Source organism: Pholis gunnellus (genome assembly GCF_910591455.1).
Source record: "Pholis gunnellus genome assembly, chromosome: 8".
Taxonomy (NCBI): domain Eukaryota; kingdom Metazoa; phylum Chordata; class Actinopteri; order Perciformes; family Pholidae; genus Pholis; species Pholis gunnellus.
In genome coordinates this window covers 15,892,759-15,911,385 of record NC_136534.1, presented here as the reverse complement: position 1 = coordinate 15,911,385, position 18,627 = coordinate 15,892,759, and the positions used below count along the sequence as shown (strand labels likewise).

General features: G+C 44.2%; 1 protein-coding gene across 1 annotated transcript; it reads right to left on the bottom strand.

Annotated features, from left to right (window-relative positions):
- Positions 1-1,157: 1,157 nt before the first annotated feature.
- On the bottom strand, positions 1,158-17,819 carry fam171a1 (family with sequence similarity 171 member A1; the record flags this gene model as incomplete). Its single annotated transcript, XM_079164331.1, has 9 exons — positions 1,158-2,811; positions 3,114-3,231; positions 3,900-4,014; positions 4,834-4,950; positions 7,908-8,084; positions 8,683-8,841; positions 10,764-10,856; positions 11,593-11,820; positions 17,708-17,819. 9 exons carry the CDS (start codon positions 17,817-17,819, stop codon positions 1,255-1,257), a joined length of 2,676 nt encoding a protein of 891 aa, XP_079020457.1. The 3' UTR covers positions 1,158-1,254.
- Between the last annotated feature and the right edge of the window lie 808 nt (positions 17,820-18,627).

Here is an 18,627-nt window from a genome sequence, read left to right as displayed (position 1 = left end):
TACGACCATTCAAAGTATACGATTCACACGTTTACGTCGGGCCTGATTCTTGTGCAGAAACACGCTGAAAGACTTTTACAGACTGCAAAAAAAAGAGTGGAGTCGCTTGACGTATATTTTGCACAGCTGCTCCACAATCTTAAAAATTAAAAGGTTATAATCTAACTTTAAAGTATAGCGTGTTCTTTACAGTCAAGAGGACTGAGGCCAATATGGCTCGAGAAAAAAAGGCTCCTGTAGTTTTTTTAATTTGTCAGAACCACCCATCATCTGTTTCTACAACAGTTCCTCTATGATTACAAGGCTAGAAAGGCATACATTTGTTGTGCATAAAATATTCAACTCTCTTGCCTCCAACGTCTATTTGTCTCCCTCAGTGTACATCATTCCTGATGAGTGGTCTGTTTATGTAAAGCGTCGAGAGGATGGCAAAGTGGAGTACAACAGTGGTAATGTCATAAAGTGGTCGTGGATGTTCATGAAGGTTCCTGAATCATCGCTTCATACTCTGGACTTGAACCCCAGTGCTGAAATGTTATCTCAGTGCTCTATGGAGAAAAACAAAGAGTCTCAATTTAAATGGTTGTATCCTTCACGTTATGGTCTGGGCAGCGGGGGGGGGGCGCGTCATGGTTAAAGGATAGGTTGGTTTTTTTTCAAGTCTATCTCACAACAACACTGACATGCCCAAATCTACAACACTTTTAGTTGCTGTGGTTGTTCCTTTGGTCTACACTGGCAGCAGCACGACCTTGTCCTGAAGTGATTTTAATATAAAAGATGGGGGACAAAATCAAAAGGTACGGACAGCTATGATTGGATTACTTTGATACTGAAGAAAACTTAAAAAGGTGATGATTCTCAGGCGAGATGATTCTCAAGCATCTTTTTGCTCAGTGGATTTATGGACCTTTTATTCATAATGGACATTGGAGATTATTTTTATTCCTCTATCTACTTATTTACCTCTTGTGCTTTTATTGTTGCTGCTGGAATCCCTTTTGGATTAACAAAGTCCTCTAGCCATCTAAAAAGGGAGATTCTGACTTGATTCGACTAACTCAGACTGCTAAAGCCTCTAAGCCGGCATTTTAGCAAAGAGTAATGACCGTGGATTTGTTGCTTTAAGAAGGGCCCGTATTCACAGGAGGAACAATTACAGCAACCAAAAATACTTTAAATTTGCATAAGGGCATGTGAGTATTGTGTGTGAAGAAAAGATGAGGTCCTATCCTTGAAGTGGTCGTCTGTGGATCATTTCATGTTGAAGGACAGCAGGGGTCTCTCCTCTCTCCTCTGCCAGGGACTCTTCTTCTCCCCCTCTCCATCCTCGTGTGCTGCATCGTCATCATCAGGAGAGACTGACAGCAGCGCATGATCAGTCCTGAACGTCTCTCCCTCTGGTGTTGGCAGGGAAGGAGGAGGAGAAGAAGCAGGGGATGAAGAGGAAAGTGAGGGCGGTTCCTCTTGTATTTGTACCCCTTCCACATCCCCCTGGTCCCCTCTCTGACCCTCTGCTTTGGCTGACAGGACGGCTCCTGTTTTATTGTCCTGTGGGCTGCACTGTGGCGACTCCTCCTCGCTGCCTCCCCCTTCCAGATCATCCACATACACCAGCTGAGTGTAGGCCATGGCTGGTGCCGGGCCCTTCGACCTGTCGATCTCCCTTTCCTCCCGCCCTCCGTCTCTCCCCCTGCGGCCCACTCTTGGCTCGTTCAGGTCCACACCGGAGTCCAGACTGGCGTCGTTGCTGTTGCCCCGCCTCCCGCCACGCCTCCCGCCACTGACATTACCTTGTGGACCTCCTCCGCTCGGCGTGTTGCTGTGGCACCCCGCCCGCTGGAGATCGATGTAGGAGTGGCGAATATGAGCATTGGAGCGTCCATCAAGAGACACAAACCAGGCTCGTGGGTGAGGCAGAGGCTTCCCTCCTCTTAGCTCCATTAAAGTCTTTTCAGCCCACAAGGTGTCCTCAATGTTTATTTCCACGAGACCCGTTTCCCCGAGCGCTGCTGGGATAGACAGAGACTCTGACAGGCCGCGCCGTTCTCCGTCACACTGCTTGGTGGGACATGGGGAGCAGTCGGTGGGACTTTGCCCCAGGGGCTGCTGGGAATGTGAGGCATTGAGCTCGGCCTGGATGGTCTCCAAGTCACTCTGCTGATCAGTCTGCAGCAGGAGGGCTTGGCCAGACAGAGGGTGCTCCCCTGGCAGGCGCATGTAGTGTGCCGGGATCACCAGTGTGGGACGCACCCTCGGGTAGCCTTCTCCTCCACTCAGCAGGTCCACAGAGCCGCAGCAGAGCAGCTGGCCCGGCCGGGGGAGCAACGGGGGACTGGGACGCTCCAGGTGGTCCACAGAGCGGGACAGAAGGAAGTCAGGAGCTCTGCACTCACATGCCTCCCCTCTACTGGGGGAGTGAGGAGGTGAGGAAGGGGAGATGCAGTCAACAATCCCGACACCGCTCAGATGGTTAGCCGACACCTGACCGTGATTGGCGGAAGCGTCTGAAATGGGATTGCTGGACGAGCAGACGGAGGTGTAGGATTGGCGGTAGCCTCTGTCTGTTCCGCACGAGAGGGCGGCCTTTAACTGGAACGTCTCCACAGACTGCAGGTAGTCTCTGCTGCGAGGCGTCAGGTTGCCAAGAGATGAGCCGTGGTGGCTGTTGCCGAGAGAGGAGCGGCTGTGTTTGCTGTGATGGATGAGGCTGTGCTGGCGATGATTGTCTTGGTGCTCATACGAGGAAGGCTTCAGCATCGGTGTGGTCATGTCGGGCTCAGTCGCGGTAGAAACAAGTTCCAGCTGCACCTAAAGAGTGCAACATATACAACTGTAACACACTTTTTAAATATACTCAATGTAAAGTAAGATATAGAGCAGACACCGACCAAGGGAAACATGAGATCTAGTAAAGTAATCCTATCAGACACTATTGATTCTTCGTAGTTTGAGAAATTGTTTTTTTTCTGCCCTCCACAGGAATGTTTGATGAAGGATTTCACCCCTCAGCTGGGCGGATGTGACACAGGGAGCCAGTATTTCCTCTAATGTTCACTACAACAGTGCATGTTAGAGTAGCGATAGAACCGTTCTCTGTAAGTCAGACAGACCTCGTTGCTGATGAGGTTCAGGTGGGACATGGAGGTGGCTTGGTCCCTCTTACTGCCGTCCAGACCGGAGGACAGGGTGAGCTTGCGGTGAGACCCTCGAGGCTTCAAACAACGACGCCTGCACAACACAGAGATTATGATGCAATCAGAGGAATCCATTTGACTTTAAATTATTCTCCTCTAAACAAATACAGGCACTTAAAATTGGATCATTAGTACTCAAGTACTTGTGCAGTAACCGTCTGCTTTTTTTACATTTAATTAATCAATCATTTTAAATCACTACATAACTTCTGCTGCAATCGAACCAGCTTATGTCACATGACCCGCTATGAAAACCTTTTCCATATGAATTTTGACCATTTTGGTGCTGATATCACAACTGAAGATTGGATAAATGGATGAAGAGGAGGAGCCACATGCAGACAAAGATCAGTATGTTAATTTTACAAAACTACACCAGTGCATTTAGAATTAGAGACTAAATGACAGATTGTTTTCAGACACAACACCGATGCTGAAGTGTTTGTCAGACAAAGGAAATTGATTTCTTACAGATAAAGACACTAATGTGTATTATATATTTAGTATACACTGAACAAAGTCAAGTACATAAATATAAAGCATGAATTAGACAGCGATTCCACACAACTAGTCATAAGAACTGACTCATATTATTGTAAATTTCTGACACTGTTAAAATGTTGCCTTTGTTTCCTCATTTAGGAGACACATCTGGCAACTTCTGACAGGCTTTAGTGTTGCTGTGGAAAGCGTTTCACACACCTGCAGTAGTACAGCAGGAGGCAGAGCAGGCAGAGCAGGATGAGAGCCATGCCTCCCAGTATAGCCAACAGGAACACGGTGTGGTACGTGCTGATGTCCTTCGCAAACACTGGACCTGTTGGTCAGACAAAAGGTCATGAAGAAACAGCTTTTAATGAAACAGCTTTTGCTCACTGTAAACTGTAAAAAAAGTAATTATTATTTCTTATTACCAGCCTCGCAATGTCACTATTGTTTTCACCTTGTGAAGCCTCAGACATACTTTCTGCACACGCGGTTCTATTCATACAACAATTGAGGGTTCATGGCGGTTTGGTATTCCACACTCCATTCCAGCGGTAATGTACCATAACATTGTTTGCCAGGCGTTCGACAACATTTGTCTGTCTTTGTATTCCTTTAAATACAAATTATTCAAATGTGGGTTATTAGTACTCGCACAACCTCTCTTCAAAACAAGCATTCACTTTCTCTCTAGATGTGCGTACGCCACCAACTGGACCGGAGTGTGGAGAGAAACTGGAGCACATGCAGTTGGCGTGCATGCCGTGCGTACAGTCTGCCCGTCACAAGGTTTGGGCTGCACGCAAACTTCCACATAGAGTTGGTTCCATGTGGAGTCTCGTTAACATGGTTGGATGGCGATGTCACTGTGATAGCATCACACCCGTGTAAGATGCAGTCACGAAACTTTACAGGTGTGTAGTTAAGATCAAAATGAAGGTTGAATTCAAAGACGGACGTGGTCCGAGAAAGGGGGGACAAAGAAGCCTTCACGCCCCTGGCCCGATTTGGTGTTGCTGCTGGTGCGATTCCATCGCAAGTTGGTCTGTAGTTCTTATTTGTTAAGATTATGACAACATCTATACTCTAAATCTTTGTAAATACTGTATGTGAACACAGAATCTGTGTTGTAATCTGTGTCAAAGCTCACCTGAGTGTATTGGGGACATGGCGGCCACCCAATATCCCAGCTGAGGAGCGATGTAGGTCAGACTGAGCTGGTTGCCTTCACGCTGCACGTGACCCCAACTGCTCTTTATCCAGGCACCTGCACACACACACAGCTTGAGATTTAATTTTCCAACAGTTATTTTGTATAAGAAACGGTGTGCCTGTTCACAGAGTGCATTAGTGGCAAAGTGACAACTGATTGGCTCGCCTCCCACCTGACTCATTGACAAAGCAGCACTCTACTTATCTATGTTTAGATATCTGTCAGGTTTAAGTTATTTATGTTAAAATTAAAAATGTGTTACTGCGACAGAAGTACGATCAATCAACAGCAGGATTAAATTCAAGACTTTCTAAGACCTTTTTAATACCACATATAATGCAATTTAATACCCGCTTCGGTATGACAGTATGATGGGAAACCAGTGAGGACAATATGGCCAATATTTATTTATAATGTAGTTTTTCAGAAATTCCGTATTTAACACTGACTCCTTATGATTCAATAAATAAAATCAAAACATTGTAAACGAGCATAAAAAATAATTATGGATTAACTTTTTTTTACTAAAATGGATACTTCCTGACTCCTTCAGCGAGCAGTAGAGACAATGTTCACCACATGTCTGATGGTGCTGACAGAAAAAGTGAAAAGTCAGATTGCTCAGCAGTGTATTTTGGCAGTACTTATCTCTCCCACATGGAGGCAGCATGCTCAGTCAAATATCACTGAGGGCTTATGAATAGGAGCACAATACCAGCTCCAGCAGTGCCAGTACCGACAAAAACACAACAAAGCCAGAGTCACTGATTGATTGGCTCACAGTAACTCTGCTCCAAGAGGAAACATTCTGTTGTGCCATCGCGCTTCCCCTCACGGTGAACCACTTTGTTTATTTCCAGTTATACAACATCAAGTGGTCAGGAATCTGAATCGATCCTTTGGAGGGAGGAAACAAAACAAAAAAAAAGAAGGAGAAGATATTCAATGAAGAAAAACAAATATCTATAAAGAGCTTGGAAGAAAACATAAAGAGGAATCAAGAGCGAACAAAGAGGAGGAATGGAAGAAGAGATGAGGGAAATGGCTCAAGAAGCAGAGGCAAAGAGAAATGAGAAAGGCTGTGTGACTCAGCACCCACCCACACACACACACACACACACACACACGCAAACTGCCCAGCCCTGCCCGGATTCACCCCGGCTGTCTGATTGTTTCCACAGGGGACTCCTCTCTCTGTGTGACTGACCTGTAATAGCGACATTTAATGACTCCGTTCCCACGCCTCAATACAATACACTGCACAGAGTCTGGCCGATGTTAAGACACAATGCAAACATTTATAATGTCAATACAGCCCGTATATTACAGAGTCAACACAGCTGACGTTAGGCTCTTTTTGTTCCAATAGTAGTCTGCTCACCTGACCTGAAGGAGCTGATTTGCATCAACAAACTCTGAAGGTGCGTCTGTTTACGAATGACACACAAAAACTGGTGAACATGATCGGTTTGTGCGTGCATTTTGGCTCACGCTCCAATAATATGTAACAATACACAAGGAGTTGTTATACAACACAAACAGGTTTTTGTGCATGTCTCCCATGTGCATACTTTGTAAACAAAACTAAACTTCTTTGTGACGGAGCTTTTATCAGAAGTAGTCCTCCAACAAGGCACCGGACGGACTTCAAAAGAAATTTCTTTGTGTCTGTTTTCTGTCCTCGGTTTAACACATACATACATAACTGAGCGCACACACGCACACACACACACACACACACAGTGAAGAAACTTAATCAGGAGACAGGCCTTTCTGTTATGTTACTTATTTGGTGGGTTGCTAAGGAACACAAGATGTAGCCCGGAGAGAGGGTCCGGGATGACTTCTGTTGTGGAAATAGTTGCTGCTGCAGGCGGTGCGTAGGCTACAAGTGTGTGTGTGTGTGTGTGTGTGTGTGTGTGTGTGTGTGTGTGTGTGTGTGTGTGTGTGTGTGTGTGTGTGTGTGTGTGTGTGTGTGTGTGTGTGTTCTCTTAGCTTTTATCAAAGCCCTTTTTATAAGCTCTGGATGTTGATACTTTGGGCACTTTAAACGGAGCCTTAGCATCTTTAAAACCATCACAGAGAAAAGATGGTCCAGAAAATGTTCCTTGCTTTGCACGATTTTTCGGGGTAGATTTAGATTTAGCCTCATCACACATGCAGTTAGAACTAAAACGTGTTTAACAAAGAAGACATTTAGGGCATTAGAACCTTTTTAAGACCGGTTATGTCAGTGATCATCGCTTATTTCTGCTGTCCCAAAGTGGCCAAAATAAACTCCGTTATCGCAGGTTTAATAGATTATTCCGTTTCACGACTATGCGATTAATCAACAAAATGTTTCAGCTCAAATAACCCGGTACATTTCATCAGAAGAATTTGAATAGGTCCGCACAGAGCACACAAACATAATGTATAGTAGATCTGGAAATGTGATCCTAATGTAGAGAAGGATGTTTTCCTGTGCATACACGTCCGACTCGAACCGATGATCTAATCACAGTCTCTCGTCTCCGCCTGTCCAAGAAGGACTGGGTGTGTCACATTGCGGGACGTCTGACATCACAGATTCAAGATTGCTGAGATAAACAAAAAGGGTCCAGAGAGGCTTGAAGGGTCCGTAGGAGTCAGCACCGCAGAGCTCTTTGTTTAGTTCAAGACTTAACTGAGCTCCAGCAGATTATACAGCCACGGTCCAATCTTGTGATGTGTGGCACTATTTGTGTTTTGATTGGTAGATTAATGTGGAGCCGCATGTTGGTAATTTTGTATGACCTTATGAATAAATTCATTCATCACTCAGATGAAAAAAAGACAAAAAGCTGTGACCTCACTGCACTGTGCGGACATGCACGTGGTTTGCGTTAGTGCTTTTATTCTGATACACTGATGCACTTTTAAAAGGGTTATTTTTCAGATATATTAGCAGAAAATACTAACAAAGATATGTAGATGAGAAGACTTTATGCTGAGAAAATCAGAAGAGCTTTTTTTTGTGACTCAGTACGTACCCAAGCGCGGGTCAAATCTCCAAGCAGGGATGTGATCATTCTCCTTCAGGCCACTGTCAGCCGGCAGGGGGACGGAGACCGTGATTGGCTCGTTCACCTGCAGCTCCACTCCGTCGCTGGCCAATAAGTGAACAGAGATGGCTGCCACAGGAGTCAACTCAAATCTCTTCTCCGTCTCTGTGAGAGAAGCAGAAGAGTGTAAGAGAGAAAGTAAGAGAGAGTGAGTGGGAGTAAGGTGCACAGGAGGGGGAGCAGAGAAAGGAGTAGATAGCACAGGAGGGGCGTAGATAAAGGAGAGTTGTCAGAGAAAAGGCAGACAGGAAAGAAAACAAAGGAAAGACAGGAAAGAAGGAAACCGGGTGGAGAGAGGGTGGAAAGTGTCACAAAGCACAAGTGTGCTTGTGTTTCCCGGAGAGAGAAGGTACGTGCGGTGGGGAGGGGGAGCTTCTGAGGGGTGTTCAAGCTGAAGGACACACACATTTATATAACACACACACACATCAAGACATGGATGAGACTGGCTGAAAGCGTGCAGGCTTGTGTAAGACAGAGAGCACACACACACACACACACACACAGGGGTTATTGTGTTTCAGGAGGTCAGATAGAGAGGCCTCTCCTGGGTAACGTCTCTCTCATGTACCACCGCTTCTTCTGTTCTCTTCACTCCCCACACCCTCTCATCAGCTTTCCCCTCTGTCATCTGTGCCCGACTCTCCTCGGCCCTATTTCTTACAGTCGAGCCTGTTACCGTCCAGCCAGTTTCGAGCCTCACCTGTGCCATTGCCGCCGAGGACCTGCAGGTGGGGAAAGTGCTGGATGTGCGAGGGGGAGCTGGCCACGGTGAGCAGAGCAGTGAGGTTGGCGTAAGACGTGTTGGAGGGAAGACTCAGAGCTCTGCGCTGGAAGTGAACGCTGGGCGGAGGCCGGAAACCTTGAGGAGTGACAGAGAGACCTCAGAAAACATGGACGTGTTGATGGAGGAGGGTGAACGAGGGTGCTGGATTTGATCGATTTTATCCTTTTTGACAAATAATTAATAAAAGTGTTCATCATAACGTGTTTTTATTTGTGAATAAACAGATCTGCTCTTCTAATTTACAAAATCTGATTGAAGGGAAACATTTCCAGAAGTATTAAATTATAGTTGTAAATTATGTAATTTAAGTATTAAATGCGAAAGTGTATACCGACTGTGTGCAAGTAGGCTGTGCATTTTTTCAGTACATAAAAATGTAAAATGTATGTCACAGTTGTAATAAAAACTAAACATTCAAATAAGTACAAGAATTAAACTCAAATGTGACAAAGATTTACGTCAGGAGGTTTTGCCGGCCATCTTGCACACGTGATGTTGTTTCAGGATGTTTTACAAGGCATTTCTTTACTCCTCGTTTTCTCCTAATGCCTTTTTAGAAATGTAGCCATCAAATCAGGCTTAATGAAAGCAACTCTACGTCAACACAGTAGAGTTAATGCCTTGCTCGACTTTTTTCTCTCGGGCAGTGTGGCGCTTCTTTCTGATATTTTTTCGGTGCAATTAATAGCTGCCTGTTCATTTATCCCCCTCCAGCCTGCCATTAACACATCCTACATAAAAGAAGGTTAAACAGTCAAAACTGCATTTAGCTGGACTCAGCAAGGTGATGTCATTGTGGTCCGACTGCAGCGAGTGCACATTCCTGAGCAGTGAGGCACACAGCCAGCTGTATATGAGAGTTCACTGTGTTTCTAGTTGTACTGTGTGCATCTCTTAATTTCCATGTTTCGGTCTGAGGCTCGGTCTTGACCGTCAGGTGTGAGTGTTATTTCCCTTCTGCGCGTCTGTTTTTGTGAAAGGAAATGACCCCGTTTCTGTTCTTTGTGTGTTCCCTTCCCTCAACTCTTCTCCTCTTTTTTCCCCTCCACTTTCCTCTCACCTCATCTGTTCCTCCTTCTGTTGGACACCGCTTTGCCCATCCCCCCCTTTCTCCCCTATTCTCTCCAACTGCTCCACCCACAACCCCATTTTCCAGCACATACTGTATCATCCTCCTCCTCTTCTTCCCCCTCTTTCATTCTCTCTCCTCGTGGCACATGCCAAGCTTTATCACTCCCCTGGGCCCACAAGTTCACAACATCTTGACAAACAGCGGGTTCTACACTCCACTCCGACACGTGCTGTGGACAGTGTACTCGAGAGGTTTACATGATAATGGTGCCTGTATATTTATGAGTCTATGAAGTTTTATTTTTAGTCAGACAACCCAGCTGACACGCTAAATGACTCCCTTGTCGGTCAGTCACACAAAAGACGGAGCACACAAAGAGGCTGTATTGATTCTGCCTGAGTGAGAACGCCTGATCCAATAGAATTACACGCACCTTAACAAAGAGGCTGACTAACAAAGACAGACTCGTGATGTACATTTGTATATGTGTGTGGATGGAGGATTTTTACTCAACAACAGGACATTTAATGTATAGGTAGGACGCATTATTATCGTGTCATATTAAGAACAAATGTGAATTTATTGTTGTTTATTTTTGTTATCAAAAATGGGTTAAAAATCCGAATCAAAAATACAAACAAAACAGGTAGAAATCTGATTTTAAGAAAACCATTTCCAGCACAAAAACTGGAATTTAACAATGTATTCTTCGGGTGCTTATCAGCAGCTAAATTATGTAAACATAATATAATAACACAATTGCATATTTTGACATATTACATACCGACAAGTGTTTTGACAAATCTGCTACTTTAAACGAGTCGGGTGTGTTTTCGTGAAAAACAATGACCTGAATACACCCAGGAAAAAAAGTCTCCCCACACACACACACACACACACACACACACACACACACACACTTTACCTTGTAAGCCTGAAACAATCTCCACTACATCTTCATACACCATCAGAGTAGCAGCCCTTTCTGGTAGCAGGTCCAGGCTGATGGAGGAAAACACTGGAACACAAATGAAAGCCACAAAGTGTACACACTATTAAACGGACAGAACGAATACACAATCAGATAAGAAACAAACTGCAGCAATCCACCTCCACTTTACTGATCACTATCAGACATAACAAGTCATTAAACCATCTTTATAAATGTTTAATAGTCTTGCTTTCCATCCTGTCTGCTGGACAGGACACAAGTCTGACCCTGCAAACTGCACTTCTTTCCTCGTCCTTCCTTCCTTTCACTCCTCCATTGTTCAGAGCTGTAAGCGTGATAATCCAATTGGCCGCCGTTCCGTTGGCTCATAATAGCCCCCCCCCCCCTGCTCTAGTCTCGTACACACACACTGTACCACCTCCTCTTGAGAGGTGTTCTGTGTGTAAGCGTGTGTGTGTGTGTGTGTGTGTGTGTGTGTGTGCATGCGTTAGTGAAAGGGAAGCTTAAGCAGCCCCCTTGCTGGGTTTTGGCATCTATTGTAATAAATTAGTAATGGAGCACTCCACTCAGCATTAGCTCTCACACCTGGCATCAACTCACACTATTTCTATTCCGCACTAACATACACAAATCAAACTGGCTGCACACATGGTGCTCAATAACCTGCAAGCGAACACTCTAAATGTGTCTATTCAATAATATCCCTCCTCCTAAAATGTCTCTCTCTCTCTCTCTCTCTCACACACACACACACACACACACACACACACACACACACACACACACACACACACACACCTACCAGGTAATCTGGAGGGAGTCCAGGGCACAGAGTTTGGCACATATCCCTGTTTGGTCGCGGTGACGACCAACAGCGTCCCGAGGCGGTAGGGGAAGCGCAGGTAGGTGTTGCCATCAGGTGATGAGATTTCTGTGGTTACAGAAGTTTGGTTGGCGAAGAGCTGAACAGAGACTCCTCCCAGGGGCTGGTGGGTGCTGGCATCGCTCAGGTGAACCTTCAGAGTCACCTCTGTGAACAAACAAGAGTGCTTACTGAGCCGTGTATAGCCGAGCGTCGGTGTGCAGAGAGAGGAGTGATATACAGGCATAAAAACACAGCGGTGGGATCATTACAGTCATCTCGTTTACTGGGTTTGTTTCAGCGCCAGGCCTTTTGCCTTCAATCCACAGAGACGGACATTTCCTGGACTCTTGCCAACGGCGCTTCCCTTCTAAAACAATGGACCATTTCCCTCTCTCAAAGAAGCCGTGGTCCACAGGGGAAACAACAACGCGAGGAGGAATTAAAGAATTTACACACACACTGCCTGTTGAGGGTGAATACTCACACTAACAGTGTCTATAGACCGGAAAACAACTGCTCACAGCACGTGGATCTAATGGATCTATGAAATGTTAAGGTTAACGTTGGGTTACAATTATTGAAGCATTCATGTGTACGTCACTTTAATGTTGCTAAATCACTTTTATAAACTGATGAGTAGCTTAGGAATTCCCCCCCTGAGGATCAATAAAGTCTTATCTGAAAGATGGAGTCAACGATTCTGGAAAAAGACCCAAAAAATACCCCGCTCCGGTTTTACTGTGTCCTTTGCTCCCACTGCCACTTAGATGTGTTACTTAGATCTTTACTGCAAACACACAAGACAGAAAACTAGCGGACTGTGTGGAGATATTAGCTGAATTTGACAAATAGTTTATTTATGCACACACACACACACACACACACACACACACACACACACACACACACACACACACACACACACACACACACACACACACACACACACACACACACACACACACACACACACACACACACACAGTGAGGGTAATTATATCACAAGCAGGAAAACAAACAAAAGATTTATTCAATTTCATATCCCAAAAGGTACCATAAAAACAAACTTGGTACAAAAACACTATAATTTAAATTCTACCCAAACCCACAATCTTTCTCAGTGTCTGTTGCAAACACACCAGTCTAAACCCTGTCTGATCATTGGCTGCTGGTTGACCCACGGTGACCTTTCAATTAAGGCTGAAAGGGTTTTTTTTTGCCTTCACCTAAACATGCCCACCTCCCCCATACTCACTGCAACTGAATTTCACCGTAACTCTTCCTTGGTAACCCCACCCTCCGTGACACACACACACACCCACACACACACACACACACACACACACACACACACACTAACACTATACATACCCCTGGCTAGACGGAGGCCCCTCCCCCCACTCAGAGATCCTGCGGTCAGCGAGGAACAACTATGACAAATCTGGTGAGAGTTCAGCCCGAGTGCAGCCGGCTCCACCTAAAAACAGAGCGCTGCACCAAATCGTACCTTTCAGGAGGTTCGGCAGAGCAACGTGTCAATTTCAAACCATACGCATCATTACCCCCGAGAGGTCGGGTGTGAAGATCTGCCCTGTGGCCGCGTTTCTGACCCTTCACTTCATTCCTCTCCGTTATTACATTTGCACAGTTGGATAACTAGAAAACAAAAAGAGGTCTGACAGAAAGAATTGGTGTGTGTGTGTGTGTGTGTGTGTGTGTGTGTGTGTGTGTGTGTGTGTGTGTGTGTGTGTGTGTGTGTTCACAGAGAGAGAGAGAGATCATGACCTCACTTCCTGTCCCACTCCCAGTGATATGCTGTTAGGGGTACCAGCTGTGCTCACTTTTGAAAAGACCTCCCCTGGGAGACTCCAGATTGACAAATGCAACAGCCCCCCCACCCTCCCTCCCTCCCCCCTCCCAGTCCTCATCCAATAAATCACTCCTGTGATGACATCATTGTTAAACAAGCTCGGAGTCTCCCCTCTTCTCCGACACACAGCAGAGAAGATGATGTTGGAGCTGAAGAATGACAGAAGACCTTGACTCTGCAGCTCGACCAGCACCTTTATAACGGCCCCTCGCTGTATTGACTCCTTATCTGAGTGTGTTGAGCACCATATGGAGGATACGGTGCATCAAAGAGAGTTTGGCCTGACCGACGCTGTGATCTCAGACCAATTATCCCAGACGGCAGCAGCCAAAGCAGCAGGGTGGTCGAGTGTGTCTGAATGCAAGTAGAAAGAGATGAACTAAACAGGAGAAAACGGGGACGACGGAGTGAGAGTGTGTGTTTTTCAGCCCTCTAAAACTTTGAATTAATGAGTCTTTGGTGCATTAATCAGAAGTTACAGGGAGGCGAATCTGTTCTGCAGCATAAAAAGTGAGGTGTGATAAACTGGAAATGCCTGGTATGGCTGGCATCTGCAGGGTGTGTGAGGGGGTTTGGTGTTCTTCCAAACAGAGGAGGGTGGGGGGGGGTGAATGCTTTCTGCACGCGAGGCTGATTCGAAAGCTTGTCCACAACATCCAGTACAACACCGTGGCAGCTCAGAGTGACTTATCACAAGTTACTGGAGTTACAAGCGGAAACACTTCATTATTTTGTTTATAATGAACGCACATTAAAAACTTCAGCGGTAAAGCTGAACATTCACAAACAAAAAGTTTTACTCTTGACTGAGGTTAAAAAGATGCAACAAAGTGCAACTGAAACAAGTTCAACTTAGTTAGTGACTTAAGCGTTACTCAAGCTTCTAGTGAACAGACCAATATTTTGTTGTATAGTTTGATAATGTTTTTCACCATCTGAGGGTTGACTGGCACTGTTTTAAATGACTTCATCTCCATACTTCTTCTTCTTCTTCTTCTTCTTCTGCAATGATTTAATGGCAACCAACTGGAGAAAATGCTCAACAATGTGGAATTGGTTTGGTTAGAGAAGATCAAATCTTCAACAAACCACAGTAAGATGTTAATGAACGTGAGAAGACTGCAGCGTATTTATCACTATCTCAAGCAGGAGCACATGATTGAGTACGAGAGGAGACAGAAATCATGTGACAGGAATGCAAGAGCTCTTGCACACAAGTTGTTTAAATAACAAAGTAATATAGTCAAATATTATAAAAAAGCAATGCAGTTAAGGATTAAAGTAGATGAAAACTACACCAATGTCAACTTCAAGCTCCAACAAACTGATTCTGGATGTAATAACGTGTTCAACCACAGCGAAAAGAAAAACACAAGAACTGAAGTTAGTTGTTTACCATTCAGAAAATATAAACATCTGATTCTCAGTGTGGTGATCTTCAAAAAAAAAGGAGAAAAATAGGCCTTTTCTGAAAATGTTATGGGAACTAAATGAAGAATACACAAAAGATCAATGCGATTAAGAACGAATCATCAACAGGGACAACGAAAGACATGTCACAGGAAAATAAAAGCACACACACACTCACACACACCAGTGGCGGGCCGTGTGTTTTATACCTGGGCCTTCAGTGCTGCCCTACTACAGTTGAACCTGTGTGTAAGCCTCATTATGATAACCTCATTATGACGCCAGCCTGACGGGACGCTGCGTCATTGACAGACAATGCATGTAGTCAACATCAATGTAATTAACACAATGACAAGAACAAACTCACAAGAACCAGTCACATATATTTAAATGACAACAAAGCAGGTACCATAAACCCCAAATAACACGATTCAACAGGCCTCTCAATGAGGAGCACCATTCAAATATTATTCCCATCAGAGGGAACAATATTAACCAAATGACTGACTTACACTCAAACACAAACTCCTGTCTGTTACAGCTCTACTATAAGTAAAGAAAACGGCGATCAATAGGTGTTCAGCATGCTATCTGGATTTTAGACAGCGACGGTCAATCCCATTAACTCAGCAGGGGACACAGCAATTAGGTTACATTGTTATGTGTGGCTGGAGAGCACATGGACTACCTTCATCTTTCCACAGTAAATATTCCCACACACATACTATATTATACAACATTACTGTTTCTGCTCTGTGGCTCAGTAGGTTGTTGAACTACTAAACACTAGGCTTTCTCATGACCTGATGATGCATCTTCCCCAAAGTAAAGTGATCTGCTGCTGGCACTCACACCAGCATCTCATGATTAAAATGAAGCTTGGGCTAGCTGGTGTCAATAGGATTGGGTCCGTGTACTTCCTGGAAGCCCTTCTCCAGCTTCAGCGAATGTTTGTCTGCTAGAGACGCAGTGTCATGCCTATTATGGGCAGTAGTAATGTGAGTGAGATCTATATCTGCGGGTAGATTGTCTGTCTGGCTCCACTCATCCATGATGTCTGCTGGACAGACCAGGAGAAGTCCTCGGTATCGACCTGAACATAACCTCCCCCGAGACTACTGAAGGTCAATCTGAGGCAAAGTGAACACCAGAGAAGGAGAGTGAGAAAGGAAAGGAAAGTAAGAGAGCAGGGAGAGGCCTGGACAGACTATCCCTTGTTCCATACCAGGGCTTGTTGTTGTGAATTTAGCCAATTGTCATGGTCCACAAAGTACCTGATGACAAGCTTTGAAGGAGAACTACTTTAAAAAAAACTCCTGAACTGATCATGAATATAAAATATCAGAAACTAACTCCGGGTTACTGTTTTCAAACCCGTGACTGATTCACAGCATCGGTTACTGTGTGTTTACATTCATACGTGTAGAGTAAACACAGTAGTAGTGAGAGGACCCAATGTAGGCCAGACAGAGATGTAAGCGAACACACACAACGTGTGCCATGTTTGCATGCAGGTGAGAGATAAAAGTGATAAAAACAGATGTGGCTCCACTTTAGAAGGTACTATGACAGGGAAGCTTTGAAGTCTGTGCAACAAACAAACCTTACATGTGTCTGCTGCTGTAAGTGGCAGGTTCCCCTTGGAATACACTGCTATCTGCAGACACTAGATACTTCACCAACTCATTTCATGCCATCAAATGCAGTTTGTACATTAAATTCTATTTAGCGACAGCTTGTCTCCTTCTGTCTCAAAACACTGGGGATGCTTGGTATATATATATATATATATATATATATATATATATATATGTTACTTAACAGGGCTGATTATTTTCTTTTATTTATAAGTTTGTCTATAAAATGTCAAGAAATATTGAAAATAATAATAATAATAATAATAATAATAATAATAATAATAATAGTCAATTTGATATAGTATTATCAGTTATATATCAAATCCTCACATTGGTAAAGCTAGAGCCAGAGAAGGTTTGCATAAAAAATGACTTCAATGATTAATCAGTTATCAATATTGATATATATTGGTTGGACAAAACAACTCAACTGGGAAATTGTGATTTTCCACAATTCCACTGCTGATTACTTGATTAATAAAATAGTGATTAGTTGCAGCTCCAGCACAAAGACCAAGAGTACAGTTTGAGCTTGTTGGCATCCATCTACTTCCTGTTTGACACCTGAACCAGGTCACTGACTTTATCCTAAAATAACACACAGAAACAGCAGAAGAGCAACCTCCTTCCACAGACTGTAAAGTTCAAACAATGCAGGTCCTTTGAGCTACGAGAGGAACACATTATGGACCAATACGGTCGTCTCCTCTTCCAGGATAGACGCTCACAAAGAGAGAGAGAGAGAGAGAGAGAGAGAGAGAGAGAGAGAGAGAGAGAGAGAGAGAGAGAGAGAGAGAGAGAGAGAGAGAGAGAGAGAGAGAGATATCTGAAACGATAAGATGACAAATCGCAGCAGCTGGACTCCTCTGCTGCATGTTTCTGGACACTATGACACTCACAAAGTGTTTTAAACCGGTATGATTACACCACAATTTAAATAAATGTTGTTTGAAAAGAGCAGGCTGGATAACAAACATTTCAGATAAGTTTTTTTTCGTGCTCGGTTTCTGCCACCAGCTAACTTGCTAAAGCTACGTTTAGGTCCCATCAGCATCCAGGCTATAGCCATTAGCCACCAAAGTAGCCGGCTAACTAGCTTGTTTTTCGGGTCAAAGTGTTTGACGCACACTTGTACCTTCTGCGGCGGAGCCCTCCGGTGATGTTTTGGCCTCCGCTCTGGAGACAAGGCATCCCAAAAGGAAGAGTACAACAGCAGCGGCTCGTCTCCGGCACACCGCCCGCATCATTGCAGATGTGAGTATCAACGGTTAAAAAAAAAAAACAACACAAAAAATAAAAGTAGAAGACAAAAATATTTTGCTTTTACAAACTCACTGACGGGCCACATCAGCGTGCACTGGGTTTATTCCGCAAACGGGGGCGACACTCCATGTTTAGCGGCATCAGCAGTCCTGTTTCCTCGCCTGTAACGCCGTGTTTCCTCCCGTGTTTCCTTCGTGCATCCCTCGGCCCTTGTGCTGCTCGGTCGGGTTTTTTTTGTTTTTTTTCTTCATCGACTGGTCAGAGAGGAAGACGGCCCCTTTCCTCTGAGCCACATGCCCGAGAACAGCACCAACAGGCGGCTTCTCCCACTAACATCTGCGGACCTCCAGCGCCATCTGCCGGCCGAATGATGGAAAGCTTCTTACAGCGTTATATTGCAAAGTCTTTTTTTCTCTTAGTACTAAATTGCATTACATGAAGAATAATTATAAAGATGTATATATATTTTTGTTTCATTAACCACCAAATAAAATACAATTCTATTATTTCACTCATTTTATCCATTCACGCTCAATTTAATCATTTAATAAGTAATAATATTTATTGATGGATTCAGTTTTACTTTTGTATTTGTCTGATAATCTTTTATTAAAAAGACAGAGCACAAAATGCCATTTTCCTGATTTTGGGCTCAAAATTATGGAAACTTTAAACTAACTTCCATCAAAAATAAATAAATACAAAGGTTATAAGACCAGTCCAAAGTCCAAAATACATCCAAATGCATCAATACATAATATATTTGTTTAAATATAATGGAGTGTAACAAAG